This window comes from Podarcis raffonei, chromosome 17 (assembly GCF_027172205.1).
Source record: "Podarcis raffonei isolate rPodRaf1 chromosome 17, rPodRaf1.pri, whole genome shotgun sequence".
NCBI lineage: Eukaryota > Metazoa > Chordata > Lepidosauria > Squamata > Lacertidae > Podarcis > Podarcis raffonei.
Window position 1 is genome coordinate 35,575,372 of NC_070618.1, and position 15,944 is coordinate 35,591,315.

The following is a 15,944-nucleotide window of genomic DNA, read 5'->3' on the forward strand; positions in this document are numbered from 1 at the left end:
AATAATAAAATCATGTTGATGTCTAGTATATGCATTCCTTCCACAAAAGATTACCTTATTGTGATAACAAAAAAATATTAGCCCCAATATAATTCCTCCAGTGACAGAAATGGGGAACCACCAAGACCAAAACATATATCCCAAGGATCCCCAATGAGTAATATCCCTGATAATTATTCCACAAAAAGGGACATTCAATCAATTGTATAAGAGAATCTTCCTGTTCACAATCGCTGGTTCAGGTGCTCCTCAAGCTTCAGGCGTGCGCAGGTCAGCCAGCTTCCAGGTTGTGGCTGCAGCAGGCCAGTCGTCTAATGTTGCCCGTGACCTAGCCCGTTCCCCGTAGGGCTAGATACAGGGGTTTTTTTGAGAGAGTCAGTTTAAAAAAGGATTAGAGGGGTCACCTTTGCACGTCCAACTGCCTTCGGACTTCTTCAAACGGGAGTGATGAATCCAGGGGGTCACCTCAGCTACCTTCACCGCTGTTGGAGTAGAGAGCAAGACGGTGTAAGGTCCACGCCACTTAGGTGCAAGTGGATCACGTTTCCACTCTTTCACCCATACGCTATTCGCCAGCCTGGAACTGATGAATCGGCTCGGCAATGCTGCACGGCGTGTGCTTGAGGGCCCACCTGTTAAGATAAACAAAAACAACAAAAAAACACGGGAGAGAGACAAAAACACGGGAGAGATTGCACTTGTCCCTGTGTCACATGGTCTCCTATTTGTTTGAGGTCAGCTGGAATATCCTGAAGAAAAGAGGGTGACCTCCCATACAGGAGCTCAAAAGGTGACAACTTAAGTCTTTTGTGGGTGCACACTGAACACGAAACAGTGTTATGGGTAACACATCACTGCTGTGGCCAGCATTACCATCTTTTCCTTCTGCCACTTCTTCTTCTCTTGTTTCTCAGCCTCATCCCTATTCCGATAAACTCGACGTGCAATGGCCATAATTTGGCTCATCAGCATCCCTTCCCATCCTTCTGATTTCTGAATTTTCTTACGAATGTCAGAAGCGCACTGGGCCACAAAAGTAGCAGTAATCATTCTGCTGTTTTCAGGGGCTTCAGGGTCAAAAGGAGTCCATATACAATAGGCTTCCTGCAGCCTCTCTAAAAAGTCTCCTGGATTCTCATTAGGTTTCTGTTCTACTTCTGAGACTTTAGACATATTAGTGGGCTTCTGGCATGCCCTGCGGATACCTTGCACAAGCGTCTGGCGGTAGGTGGTAAGCCTGGCCAGGTGAATTGCATTGTTTGGATCCCAATTAGGATCTTCCAAAGGAAAGTTATCCTGGAGATGACGGTCAATATTATAAATATTTCCCACTCTGGCCTGCTCACGCAAATATATCTGTGCCTTCTCAATTATGTCTCTCCTTTCCTCAGTGGTGAACAGAGTATTCAGGAGTTGGTGACAATCTGTCCAAGTAGGACTATGAGTATTTACTATTGAAGTCACCAAGTCCATCATAGCCTGAGGTTTTTCTGCGAAAGATGGGGTGTGTGTTTTCCAATTCATCAGATCCGTAGTTGTGAATGGAATGTACTGGAGGGTCGAAGTTCGAGGTGGCCGTGGTCTGGGTTGCCCGTTAACCAGCACAGGCTCCTCAAGTGCATCAAATACTCTTCTAAGAGGGGCTACTACGTGACCTTTCTCTTCGCTTTGCTCTAGGGGCCTCAAATCATAGGGGATGGTATCTGTCCCAAGGCGTTCTTTTAGCAGCTTTATACGCCTTGCTGTATTGCTTGCTGACCGATCAAGGTCTCCCTGTAACTTCTGTAATAGTTCTCTAGGATTTGGATGTACAGGGGTTTGGGGTGGGCAATTGGTTGTTCCACTAAAGGAGACTGTAGATGGAGTTCTACTGGGACTCACAGGTGGAATAACCACTTCTGCTTGGGCTTTATTATAGGACTCCAAGGCCTCCTGAAGATATTTATCATAATCTATCAAGGAATCAAGTTCTGTGACTCCACCCCCATTATTCATTCCACTTTCTTGCCTTGGGGTTACAACTGGTGGAGTATTTGGATTAGGCTCCCCTCGATGTGGAGCATAGGGTGGAGGTGGAAGCACCTCTTCCTCTGGTCCCTCAAAAATGGGTTTGAGTTTATTTGGCAAGATTCCTTTCCTAACTTCGGCTTTTACAGCCAATAATTTGCATCGTTAGACTTTGCATTCCCTTATCTATGGAGGATTTTTATTTAATGTGCTCAGCCAAGAATCTATATATGAAAATTGTTCTGGGCACCCTCCAGTTTCTTTGGCGATATTAGTCCAAAGTTTGCTTACTAAATTTATATCAAAGGTTCCCTGAGATGGCCATTCAGTATTTTGTTTCGGCCACTCTAATTCACATAACGTTCTCAAGCGCTCTGGCGTCATTTTGACTCCATATGCCCCTGAGAAGGCTTTCTTAAAATTATTTAACATACATTCAAGAGGTGTATTTCCCCCCTTTGAACCTCCAACTCCCATTATATGGGCCTGTGAAGTATCCACTCAGTCACTCACACACTCGCCTTACTGGGAAACGAAGTAGTACCCACTCCACACTTACAGATTGTACTTTCTCACACATACAATGCGCTGGATACTTCACCACACTCTACCTCCCAACCTTTCCCTTTTCCCTACATCAGATCACCGTCTGATGTACCCAGCCATGTAGCGTACTCAGTTTCCCCTTACTGAGACGCAGAAGTTTGATCAGGACTTCTCTTCCTCCTAATTAATTGGAGGGCCAAACCCTTTGTGCACTTACCCTTAGCTGGTTCCCAGTTTATTTCTCTGGTTACCCCCGGTCCGTCGCCGTCGGTGGGCAGGGTATCAGACAGACGAGACTTCTGCGTTCCCCTGGAAAAATGTTCCAGTGCGCGCTGGGTAAGCAGTCAGTGGTCCTCCCTCTTGTACCCTGCCCAGTAAGGCGATGGGGCTGCGTTCCAGCAGACCACTTATCCGAGTCACAGAGGCACCATAAAATGTAGCACCCTGCTTGTGGTTAACGCTTAGCTGGAATGAAATATTCAACGCAGCAATAGAGAAATTAAAATAATAATTTATTTGTTGGACAAATAAATAAGAGGCACAGTGGTATATGGTTACCAAGCTCTGGCCTGGCCTCCTGCCATTATGGCCAGCACTTATATTCCCTCAGCTCAGCCCCCTTGCTCCTCCTTTGGCTGCCTCTGTCCAATCAGCCTGGTTAAAATTCCTATTGGCTGTTTGCTAGAACCAATCATAAAAGATACACCCATTTCCTATTACCTTTTATGGGAGACAAAGAGCTATATTTCCTTCTATTTATAATTGGCAAATAAGTAGTCATATATCTTACATTTACCTCGACCAGGCACCTTAATTACCAGATAACCTTTTGCCCTAGACTAGGCGCCTTAACTAACATTTCATCTTTTGCCCTATTGCCCTATTCACTCCAAAACAGATGGTGGCTAATTTTATCTTAAACAGATATTTTGGGTTCACCTCCTCACACATCATCAATGAAAGATCTCTTTCTTTGGAGGTCATTAAGCAGAGGCCCAACAACCATATGTCAGGAGTGCTCCGATGGCGTCTCTCTGTCTGGCAGGGGTCCGGACCCAATGGCCCTCATGGTCTATTCCAACTCTTCTCTGATTCTATAATTTCTTACTTTCTAAATCCTTTGCATAATTACATTTAAGCCAATATATTTCATAACATGTATAGCTTTTTAGAAGAAAGGGAACTTAGTAAAAGCTAAGCTAAATTCTAAAGATTCAAAGCAGTTTCGCCTAGTGCAGTTGCTGTTTGTATTAGCTCTTGCCCTTTTAACCTTAGGAAGATGTGGCTCAAGTTTAATGGGAGGCACAATAATTATTACTATTTTTGCAACCTTGATTGTATTCTATAATTTGTATGGTCAGTGTGACCTTTTGCTCCTAGCCTGTAATTTTCTTTTACAACCCTGAGACACTGCTATAGATCAGGGGGGCCCTTGATCAAGAAGATAAACAGCTGCCAGAGTATGGTTTCTGCCTGGCATGAGAGATACGAACATTTACAAATATATATTTCTTTAAGGTCATTTTTAGAATACAGGAATCTGATCAAAATATAAGCCTTGATTAAATGCAGGCTATGATCAGATGCCTCATAACTAAGCCGCTTCTGGCAAATCCAGAGCAGTGCACGGAAATGCCATTTACCTTCCTGCCGGAAGGGTACCTATTTATCTACTTTAAGGTTACCTGACTTTTTTCAAAGAATCCGGGGATACTTCTTTTTTTTTGAAAAGAGAAAAAAAAGTTATTAAAAATGTGTTTTGTTTTGTTTTTTAAAAAGAAGTAATATCTTCTCTTCTGTGGTCTCCTCTGGCCTTCCTCTGCGGCCTTCCTCTGGGCCCTGGCCTGCTCTTTTGGAGTGCTAGCCGCCATGGAGTAGGCTCGGGTCAGGCCTGGGCTCGGCCACGTGTCCTTGCCCTCCCCATGCTCTTCTACCTCTTCTCCTCAGTGGTGGCAGTGGCGCAGCAAGGCCGGGGCTCCCCTCTTTTTTCTCCTTCCTCTTTCTCTCTCTTCCTTCTCCCTGCATTGGCTCCGGGGTTTTCCTGGCCCTGGAGCACCGCTGGGCAGTTGGCCTGGTGCTCTCACTCCCAGCTCGATTTGGGTCAAGGGAGGATCAGCGGGTTCCCCAGTTGAAACACTGGGCATCCCCGGTTCCTCCTCAGCAGTGCAACTGGCAGCAGCAGACTCAGCAGCCCAGAGCCAGCCTGGTAGCGCAGTTGGCTCTGGCTGGCTTCAGGAGCTGCTCGCTGCCATGGCGCCTGCCATTTTGCCTTGCCAGAAGTCCCCATATGATGTGTCTTGTGCCGCTGAACCAATCACACAACATTCATTCCCCACTAATAAATCTATAACACTTAAAATATAAATCCGGGGACATTAAATGAAATCCGGGGACGGATTTTGTCCAGGGACAGATTTGTAAATCGGGGGACTGTCCCCAGGAAACAGGGACATCTGGTAACCATAATCTACTTGCACTGCGTGCTTTTGAACTGCTAGGTTGGCAGGAGCTGGGACCGAATAACGGGGGCTCACCCTGTCGTGGGGATTCGAACTGCCGACCTTTCAATCAGCAAGCCCAAGTGGCACAGTGGTTACTTATCTTTAAAATGGACTTGGAGCCAGACAGCCTTTCACATAGAGAATGCCTTCCAACAGAGGACTTTAAAGGAGGACACCGGACCGCTTATGTACATACTAGGCAGATGGTGGAGATTATGACATTTCTGAACTAGTATCATGGTACACTGAAGGAGTAGCCTGAACAAGTGGAAAATTAAGCTAGCAGGACAGAGATACTATTTACTGGGGAGTCATGAGTCCTGAAGAATCTGTATGATGGGGTTGCACTTTGCTTTGTTGCTTATGGGTACTCCAGCACTGCCTGAGATTGCCCAGGTGGTTGGGATGACTTCTTAAACACTTTTGGCTGGTATAGCTGTTCTGTCCTTTTCCTGGAGAAGTCAGACTTGGCCACAGTCATCCATGTGTTACACACCAACCCAATCTCCCACTGGTGCAAGATTCCAGGAGTTCTAGGCATTTACTCAGGGTTCACTCTCCTCGGAATGAGGGACAGATGAGACTGTGGTGTCTTTGTGATATATGGTTTATTTACACATGCTTCTCCCATAGCCACAGACTTGGATTCCAGCAGAAATCAAGCATGTTTCTCCCTCACAGGCTTCAGCCTACAGCCTGCTTCTAGCTTCCAGTTCACACACACACAACACAACTCTGGCTTTTGTCTTTATAACCAACAGTCAGTTGAGGGAGAGGGCCCACCCATTTGTCTTCTGACACAAAGCCACTTCCTTTGTTACCTTAATGACCCATACTTAGGGGTCCATTACCTCATCAGGAAGCTGGCCTGGCAATTCCAGCAACTGAAACCTTGCTGGATCCAGGAATTAAGAGCGTCTCAGGCATGCACCCCGCCCCCAACTCACAGCACATGTATTTATGATATGCAAATTAGACTACAATAATACAACGAAAGTCACGTGCATTTAAGGGTGTTTAGAGATTTCAATTGGTTCAAAATGTGGCTGCCAGGATATTAACTGGAGTTAGTCACACATAATATATAACTGTTATGTTGCTTTTTAGAATTGTAGAGTTGGAAGGGACCCTGAGTGCAGGGGTGTCCAACAGGTTGATTATGATCTACCTATCAATCGCAGGATGTACCTGGTCGATCCTGATCGTTTGCGGGACCCTGATTCCCCCCCCAAAAAAGACTCAACGATTTTGGCTGACCCTCCCCCCCAAAAGCTCAGCAACTTCAGTCAATTCAGTGGGTAGATCACTGCCAGTTTATTTATACTGGGAGTAGATCACAGTCTCTTGGAAATTGGACACCCCTAGTGCAACCCCTGCCATGCAGGAATATGCAGCTGTCCCATACTGAGCTCCGTCATAGAGAGGAGAGGTGGACTTACAGAGAAAGAAATTGCTACATCATCTATAACTGGCGAACATCACTCTGCTGTGTGATGATGAGTCATCTTCCCTTGGAGTAATTTCAAAGCTACTCCATTGTCCTACAAAAAGTCGGATTTTCTGAGTGGGGATGAAGGCTAAACAGGGAAGGCATGCCTGATATCAAGGAGGTTCCTTGTCAAAAGTAGGTGAACAAAATGTGTCTTTCCCAAGTGTGGAAAAGTCAATACAGTGGTACCTCGGGTTACATACGCTTCAGGTTACATACGCTTCAGGTTACAGACTCCGTTAACCCAGAAATAGTACCTCGGGTTAAGAACTTTGCTTCAGGTTGAGAACAGAAGTCTTGCTCTGGCAGCACGGCAGCAGCAGGAGGCCCCATTAGCTAAAGTGGTGCTTCAGGTTAAGAACAGTTTCACATTAAGAACGGACCTACGGAACGAATTAAGTACTTAACCCGAGGTACCACTGTACCAAGTGTGGCAGCAACTCTATTTCTAAGGTTGCTGCTGGTTTGTTTAGCAGCTGTAGTTGGTGTGCAACATTAATCTTTAAATTGTTTGGCATATTTTATTGATTTTTCTAGCCGCCTTGATTATTCTTTTTATGGACAGAATTTTTTAATATATCAACATCACCACCATCAGCAACACACTCAATAGATTCATGAAAAAGACACTGTGCCTTTTCCAGGTGCCTGCTTCCTCAGAAAATCTCTGATCCTGCCGAGAAGCCTCCGTGCAGCTGCCTTTATGTCCTGGTTCCTCAGGCTGTAGATGAAGGGGTTCAGCATGGGTGTGACCACTGCATACAAGAGAGAGATGACGGTTCCTTTCTGGGCTGCGTAAGCAGAGGGAGGCTGGAAATAGAGGGAGCTGATGGTGCCGTAGAACAAGATCACTGCAGCCAAGTGGGAGCCACAGGTGGAGAAGGCTTTGCGCTTCCTAGCGGTAGGTGGGACTCTCATGATAGCACAGAAGATGTGGATGTAGGAGATGAAGATGAGAACAAAAGGCCCTAGGATATCCACAACTCCCTCTGTCTGCACCAGAATTTTTATGAGCCCTGTGTCAGAGCAGGAGAGTTCCAAAAGAGGATAGACGTCACAGAAGAGGTAGGGGATCTCCCTAGAGGCACAGAAAGACAGGCGGGATACCAGAAGCGTGTAAAGCAAGGAGTGGAGAGCGGAAACGATCCAGGACCCAGAAGCCAAAATGAGGCAGCACTTGTGGCTCATCACGGTGGTGTAATGTAAAGGGCGGCAGATGGCCACATAGCGGTCATAAGCCATGCAGGCCAAGAGGAAATTATCAGTGTTGCCAAATGTCAAGAAGAAATACATCTGGATCAAGCAGCCATTGAAGGAGATGGTCTTGGTTTCAGACATCAAACTCATCAATATCTTAGGAACAGTGGTGGAAGCAAACATGGCATCTGCCAGCGAGAGGTAGCTGAGGAAGAAGTACATTGGGGTGCGACGGAGGTGGTCATCAAAGCGGATCAGCAGGATTATCAAAAGGTTCCCTAGTAGGGTTAACAAGTAGATGAAGAGAAAAAGAGAGAAGAGGAGACTCTGATGTTCTGCTAGGGCAGAGATACCCAAAAGGACCATTTCAGAGATGCTTGTCTGGTTCTTTCTGGCCATTTTACATCTGTAAAAGGGAATGAGAGACCAAGATACCGTTTAACTGCTGCTGTGCAACCTTGCAACTTAGCCACACAATGAGAAGGGTTCGGTTGGGTCTTGCTTACCTGCAGCAGGTCACAGATTTCCCTTTGGAGAATGTGGGAGCTGAGCTCACAAAGGACACACACACAATTTGAATCAAGACTACAACCTACTTCACATGTCTGTGCAGCAAAATGTGTGAGCCACTTTACTGAGATAGGGTTGTATTTATTCAGTACATTTATGTCCAATGGTGTGTGGTGTGTGTGTTCCAGGAGGGCCGTTGCCCTGGGCGCACACAGGGGGGAGCACAAACAAGGCACCCCCCCAGCACATGAGCACCTACCCATCAGCAACGAGGGCTGGGGTGCACAGAAGATGCTCTTTGCCCTCTGTGCCCTGCCCCCAGCCTGGCATACAAATGCCCGCCTGGCAGCAGTGAAGGCTGGGGGGCACAGAGGGTGAAGAGCACCCGCTGTGCCCTGTGCCTCCCCAGCGGCACCGGCAGCAAGGGCTGGGTGAGTGCCCCCTTGCACTGGTGCACCCGCTCCAGGCACTGGTAGATGGCGCTATGCCCTTGTTTATATGCCCCTATTTATTGACTTCCATCCTGGTTCTTAAGGAGATATAGGCTACATTCATGCCATACATGTAAAGCATGACTTCCCCTGAAGAATCCTGGGAATTGTATTTTACTTTTCATAGAACTACAGTTCCCAGCATCCTTTGCAGTTCTCAGGCTTCTTTGGGGAAAGTCACTTTATTTTACATGGCCCAAAATGCCCCCATTCTCCTATAACATCAGGGCTGCTTCCTTCCTGTTCCTTTCCTCCTTATATTCTGGGCTTTCCCACATCTCTTTTTATGTAGTTTCGGAATACAAGAACAACAACAACAACTTACTATTTATACCCCACCCATCTGGCTGGGTTTCCCCAGCCACTCTGGGCGGTTTCCAACAAAATATTAAAATACAATAGTCCGTCAAACATTTAAAAGTTTCCTAAATAGGGCTGCCTTCAGATGTCTTCTAAAAGTCTGGTAGTTGTTTTTCTCTTTGACATCAGGTGGGAGGGCATTCCACAGGGCAGGTGCCACTACTGAGAAGACCCTCTGCCTGGTTCCCTGCAACTTGGCTTCTCGCAGCAAGGGAACCGCCAGAAGGCCCTCAGCGCTGGACCTCAGTTTCTGGGCAGAATGATGGGGGTGGAGACGCTCCTTCAGGTATACTGGGCCGAGGCTGTTTAGGGCTTTAAAGGTCAGCACCAACACTTTGAATTGTGCTTGGAAACGTACTGGGAGCCAATGTAGTTCTTTCAAGACCAGTGTTATGTGGTCTCAGCAGCCACTCCCAGTCACCAGTCTAGCTGCCGCATTCTGGATTAATTGCAGTTTCCGGGTCACCTTCAAAGGTAGCCCCACGTAGAGCACGTTGCAGTAATCCAAGCGGGAGATAACTAGAGCATTCACCACTCTGGTGAGACAGTCCGCGGGCAGGTAGGGTCTTAGCCTGTGTACCAGATGGAGCTGGTAAACAGCTGCCCTGGACACAGAATTGACCTGCACCTCCATGGACAGCTGTGAGTCCAAAATGACTCCCAGGCTGCACACCTGGTCCTTCAGGAACACAGTTACCCCATTCAGGACCAGGGAGTCCTCCACACCTGCCCACCTCCTGTCCCCCCAAAACAGTACTTCTGTCTTGTCAGGATTCAACCTCAATCTGTTAGCCGCCTTCCATCCTCCAACCGCCTCCAGACACTCACACAGGACCTTTACTACCTTCACTGGTTCTGATTTGAAAGAGAGGTAGAGCTGGATATCATCTGCATACTGATGAACAATTGGAACAATTGGAAGATACAGTATTCAACATGTTTGTCTTGATGTAGCTCAAAGACAATGACCAAGTGTGTGGCAGCCACGAAAAAGGCAAATCCATTTTAGGGATTGTTGGGGAAGGGATTGAAAAATCAAACTGCCCTATCATAACGCCAACATACAACATACAAATATGTGACTTGGAACGCTGTGCGTTCTCACCTCCCTCATAATACTAGAAATCAGTACCATCCAAAAAAGCTGGACACTGCAAGATTCAGCATGGACCAATGAAAGTGATTCATTGATTCATCAAAGAGTGCTTACTTAAACTATGGAATGTTCTCCACAGGATGACCGCCAGTTTGGATGACTTTAAAAGAGGATTATTATTATTATTTTATTATCTATTCCATTTCTATACCGCCCATCATCTGAGAATCTCATGGTGGACCAATGGTCTGATTGGGCAATATGAGGCCATTTCCTAGGTACCTCCCTGGAATTTGTAATTTTATTTACTTTAAACTGCATAAAAAGAACCATGTGATGAAGACTTGCTAGAAGTAAATAAATGTCCAATGTTCAAAATGTCTGGATTTGGCTTCCATGTTTCTCATACCTTCAGTCCTCCTCACTCAATTCCAGCTCCCATCAGCCCCAGCCACCAAGACGGAGAGAATTGAAGTTCAACATCTGGACCATCAATTCTCCATTCCTGACTTATGGGAGCAGGAGATGGTGATACACACCAGTTATATGGCTCTTAAATAAAGTGACTGGGACTCACCTGATAAGGAGGTGCTAGTTCCACAAAGTTGGTGCAACCGCCTGTTGACAAAACAGGAATCTGTGTGTGGTAGAAAATATATCCATTCAGGAAAGCAAGCATCATAGCCAGCTTGGAAACTGGCTGAGAGAGATTCTTTTTTCCTTCCTGCAGGCTCAATAAGATCTCTTTTATTTGGATGATAGATAAAAACATTACAAAGTGTAAGGCGGCAGTTGTTTAAAATCAACAGGGTGCCTTCTCCATCTTGGATGTACAAGTTCCACTGCACCTTGTAATCCTGAATGGAGCATATATTTCATTTCATGGAGGTTGTGCAATCTCCAAGGAGGAAAGAGGCCTCTTGACGGTTGAAATTTTGCTGGGCTGGCTGCAGCAATGAACACCTCCTTGACCATTAGGATCTGTGAGAAATCGCAACTGGGAGAAATGTGTGATATGAATAAAATAGATACATAAATAAACTGTTTCATTCAGCTGAGAAACAGTCCCCAGGAGCATTGATAGCAGTGGAGAACTGTGCCAGAGAGAGTTTGTTAATTGGCACAGTTCTCCACTGTTCCATCCATATCAACATGTAAGGCCAAGACCATCTGTCCCTTAGGGAGCAAAGTAGTGGAATAATGTAAAGCCTCCATGAATGGGGCAATGTTTGCAGACATTTCTTTCACGGTGTTTCTGTGAACATCTTTGCATTTACAAATTTAGGGGATGATAGGGAATGTAAGAAACAAAATGGATGCAATGGAATGAAAGTAGCAGCTGGCAATCTACCTCTTACAAACTAAACAACTCTGTACAGTGGTACCTCGGGTTACAAACTTACGGTAGTTCGTTCCAGAAGTCCGTTCTTAACCCGAAGTGTTCTTAACCCGATGCGTGCATTCTCTACATAGGCCTCCTGCGGCCCCGGAAGCGGATTGTGTTCGTATCCCAGGGCAAAGTTCGCAACCCGGGACACCTACTTCTGGGTTTGTGGAGTTTGTAACTCGAAGCGTTCGTAAGCAGGACTGTTTGTAACCCGAGGTACCACTGTATGTAGTTTATAAAAACTCATTAACAATAATGTACAGCATTTCAACAGCTTGTGTTACATGAAACCTTAAATAATATATATACAATGCCAAAATTATAATGACTTGCGCAACTCAGTATCTCAAAGCCAAACAGTCAAAACACTTGGACTTTGCTCTTTTTTGAAAGATGAGCAAAGTGCTGTTCCAAGGATGGAGCTGACCTACAGTGGTACCTCGGGTTACATACGCTTCAGGTTACATACGCTTCAGGTTACAGACTCCCCTAACCCAGAAATAGTGCTTCAGGTTAAGAACTTTGCTTCAGGATGAGAACAGAAATTGGGCTCCAGCGGCGCAGCAGCAGCAGCAGCAATGGGAGGCCCCATTAACTAAAGTGGTGCTTCAGGTTAAGAACAGTTTCAGGTCAAGTACGGACCTCCAGAACGTATTAAGTACTTAACCTGAGGTACCACTGTATTTGGTGCAGCATTTAACTGCCATTGTTCCTTTTTGGGCCGACCAGAAGATTCACGAAACAAAGATTGAAATCTGGGTATCTTGTTCTAGGAGTTCCATTGGGACAGCACCAGCACAAGTATACGCATAGGGAGTTTCTCTCATGGACTTATTTCAGAAATATTTGGACTGCTTGCCTTTGTAATTAATGAGTTTTTGTAAACTACATACAGAGTTGTTTAGTTTGCGATTTATCTCTCTGTATTCCTTGGGTGTGGTGTGGCACTCTACCTGTTAGCATCCAAATTAAGAGACAAGTATCTATGAAATCTCCAGAAACTCTCTGCTATTTATGGGGAGTGATCTCTTTTTGACTGCCGGTTTTATACTTGAGGCATTCAAGCATATTCTGGAAAATTTAAGTTTGTGCAATTAAAGTGGATTGCTCTATCACCCTTGTGCAACAAATCCACTTTATGGGAAAAAAACTACTTCTTGTGGTCATTAAAGTGATAGGAAAATGCACTGAAAAGTGTGGGTTAAGAAGAGAGAAGGTACATAAACACCAAGCAAGGAAATAAAATCTGCTCACTGTCCTATAACAGTGAGAAGACAAACCAACCCAGATTAATTCTCAATAAAGACCAGATGTTGTCTAACCTGTGTGGAAGCTTTGTGCAAGTAAATCAGGATGAGCTCATTATATAATCATATATTTTTCAAACTTATTTTTATTAGTTTTCATATTGTTATGGAACCACAGAGACAAGTAAACAACAACAAAAAATCATTAATATAGTCAACTAAAGGCAGGGCATACAAAATGTAAACATATAATAACAGAATCTAAAATCATGAGAACCATTTTTCTCATGAGTAGAAATGCTAGTAAATCTGATATTGTATGAAATAAAATATCACATACTGAATAGAAAGGATCAGGATCTTCCTTTCCCTTAGAATCCAATTACCGGTAACTCACATTATTTTTTTGTAATAATTAAATTCCAGAGATTTTTATACTATTATAAAATATATAACAATTAACAGTTTCTACTGTTGTGTTTTGGGACTGTTGTGGGACATGGGTGGCACTGTGGTCTAAACCACAGACAGATCCTAGGGCTTGCTGATCAGGAGGTCGGCGGTTCGAATCCCCGCGACGGGGTGAGCTCCGTTGTGCGGTCCTAGCTCCTGCCCACCTAGCAGTTTGAAAGCACGTCAAAGTGCTCTGGCAGGAAGGTAAATGGCATTTCCGTGCACTGCTCTGGTTTGCCAGAAGTGGCTTAGTCATGCTGGCCCCATGACCCGGAAAAACTGTCTGTGGACAAACGCCGGCTCCCTCGGCCAGTAAAGCGAGATGAGCGCCGCAACCCTAGAATTGTTCGTGACTGGACGTAATGGTCAGGGGTCCCTTTACCCTTTACCTTTACTGTTGTGTTATGGAGATCCTGGGAGCTGCTAGATTTCATCTCAAAAGTTCATTTTGACAAACTTTTGGATGGAATCTTGGGGAGGTTTCAAGTGAATGAGGGGGCAAAATTGTCTCTGCATTTTGGGATCAGGGTTGGTGAATTTCAACTTGGGCCTCTTCTCTCAGCCTGATCTTCCACACAGGAGTGTCGCAAGGAGGCAAGGAGGAGTAATGTAAACTACCCTGAGCTCCATTGAAGATTGGGATAAATGTGTATTAATCATAATAAATCACACCCCATCACTCAGTATTTTATTAAGCAGAAAAATCTGGTGAAAATCAGCTGTAATTCATAAATAGCTATACTAAATTGATTTTACACACCAGTTCTAACTTCTCCCTAAGAATTCTGGAATTGTAGTTTGGTGAGGATGCTGAAGACTCACAGAGATCTCTCATCCCCCACACTTAAATATGGTTTTTGACAGAGAAGGGATGACCATGAAGCCTGTTTAAATCTTCCCTGGTGTCCTTTGTCTTCTAACATCCTTGAACCATTTTCATCTTGATGATCAGTCTTCTCAAAGCAGCTTTCATCTCCTTATTCCTGAGGGTGTAAATGAAGGGGTTCAGCATGGGGGTCACCACAGTGTACATGAGAGAAGCGACAATGCTATTCTGGTCAGACTTCCTGGAGGAGGTTGGCTGCAAGTAGACCCAACAGAGGGTGCCATAGAAGAGGACTACCACAGCCAGATGAGAACCACACGTGGAGAAGGCCTTGCGTTTTCCATTGGTGGATGGGACATTTAGAATGGTGTAAAAAATGTACACGTAGGAAATCACAATGAGGAAGAATGGGCCCAAAACATCCAAAAAGCCCTCAATTTGAGCTGTGGTCTTCACAGTGCTTGTGTCTGAGCACGCAAGTCCCAGCAATGGGTAGATCTCACAGAAGAATTGGGGGATCTCCTGAGAGGAGCAGAAGGTCAGATGGGACATTAACAGTGTATACAGAAGGGAATGGAGAGATGCCAGGAGCCAACAACCAACCACCAGTAGGAGGCAACGTTTGTGGTTCATGCGTGTGGCATAGTGTAATGGGTGGCAGATGGCCACGTAGCGATCATAAGCCATGGAAGCCAAGATGAAGCTGTCTGTGTTGCCAAACGCCATGTAGAAATACATCTGCAAAAAGCAACCACCATAGGAGATGGTCTTGACCTGAAAGAGGAGGTTCTGCAGCATCTTGGGGACAATCACAGAAGCAAAGCCCATGTCTGCCAAAGAAAGGTGGCTAAGGAAAAAATACATTGGTGTGTGGAGGAGGTGAGCATCAGAGTAGACCAGCAGGACAATCAGCAGGTTCCCCAGAAGGATCAACAGGTACATGGTGAGGAAGAGCAAGGCAAAGAGATGCTGATGCTCTGGCTGGGCAGAGACATCCAGGAGAATGAACTGCAACGGGCCCGTGTGGTTCTCTTCTCCCATGGCTCAGCTGTGAAAAGTAAGGGGAGAGAGACAGGCATGTACAACTTCTCGACACACCCACTAAAAGGACCAAGGTGAATGTCTTAGGCTGGTGGGGGAAGGGAAGAGAGGCTTGCTCATCCATATGAGTGTCTGGAGGTGGCTGGAGGATGGGTGGCGGCTAATGTATTGAAGCTGAATTCCAACAAGGCAAAAGTATTGTTTCTGGGGGACGGGGTGGGCAGGTGTGGAGAACTCCCTGATCCTCAATGGGGTAACTGTGCCCTGAAGGACCAGGTGCACAGCCTGGGAGTCTTTTGGACTAACAGCTATCCAGGTTAATTCTGTGTCCAGGGCGGCTGTCTACCAGCTCCATCTGCTATGCAGGCTGAGACCCTACCTGCCTGTGCACTGTCTTACCAGAGTGGTCTATGCTCTGGTTATCTCCCACTTGGACTATTGCAATGTGCTCTATATAAGTGTGTGTGTGTGTGTGTGTGTGTGTGAGAGAGAGAGAGAGAGAGAGAGAGACAGAGAGAGAGAAATATCATGTTAACTTTTTGAAGCATTTGCTATTATTATTTTATGCCTCATAATAACCAGAGATACAGATCCTTTGAGGAGGAATTACATGTGACTGGAAACAGAGTGTGCTTATGAGAGGTGGGGAGTAAATGCATCCCTTTGCCATCACTAAACGACAACAGCAATCTGCATGAGATGATCTCAGTTGTCACACCATGGATTTTCTAAACTACATGGTACCTGCTCTTGGAGAAATTATTCCTTCCCTTCTGGGTTTGTGCTAAAGCAT

At 45.5% G+C, this 15,944-nt stretch overlaps 1 protein-coding gene across 1 annotated transcript; it reads right to left on the reverse strand.

The window, feature by feature from the left end:
* Positions 1-7,158: 7,158 nt before the first annotated feature.
* On the reverse strand, positions 7,159-15,151 carry LOC128405352 (olfactory receptor 1361-like). Its single transcript, XM_053371881.1, has 2 exons — positions 14,661-15,151; positions 7,159-8,146 (listed from the first exon to the last, which is right to left on the reverse strand). The coding sequence occupies exons 1-2, from the start codon at positions 15,149-15,151 to the stop codon at positions 7,159-7,161; spliced, it is 1,479 nt and encodes a 492-aa protein (XP_053227856.1).
* Positions 15,152-15,944: the final 793 nt, after the last annotated feature.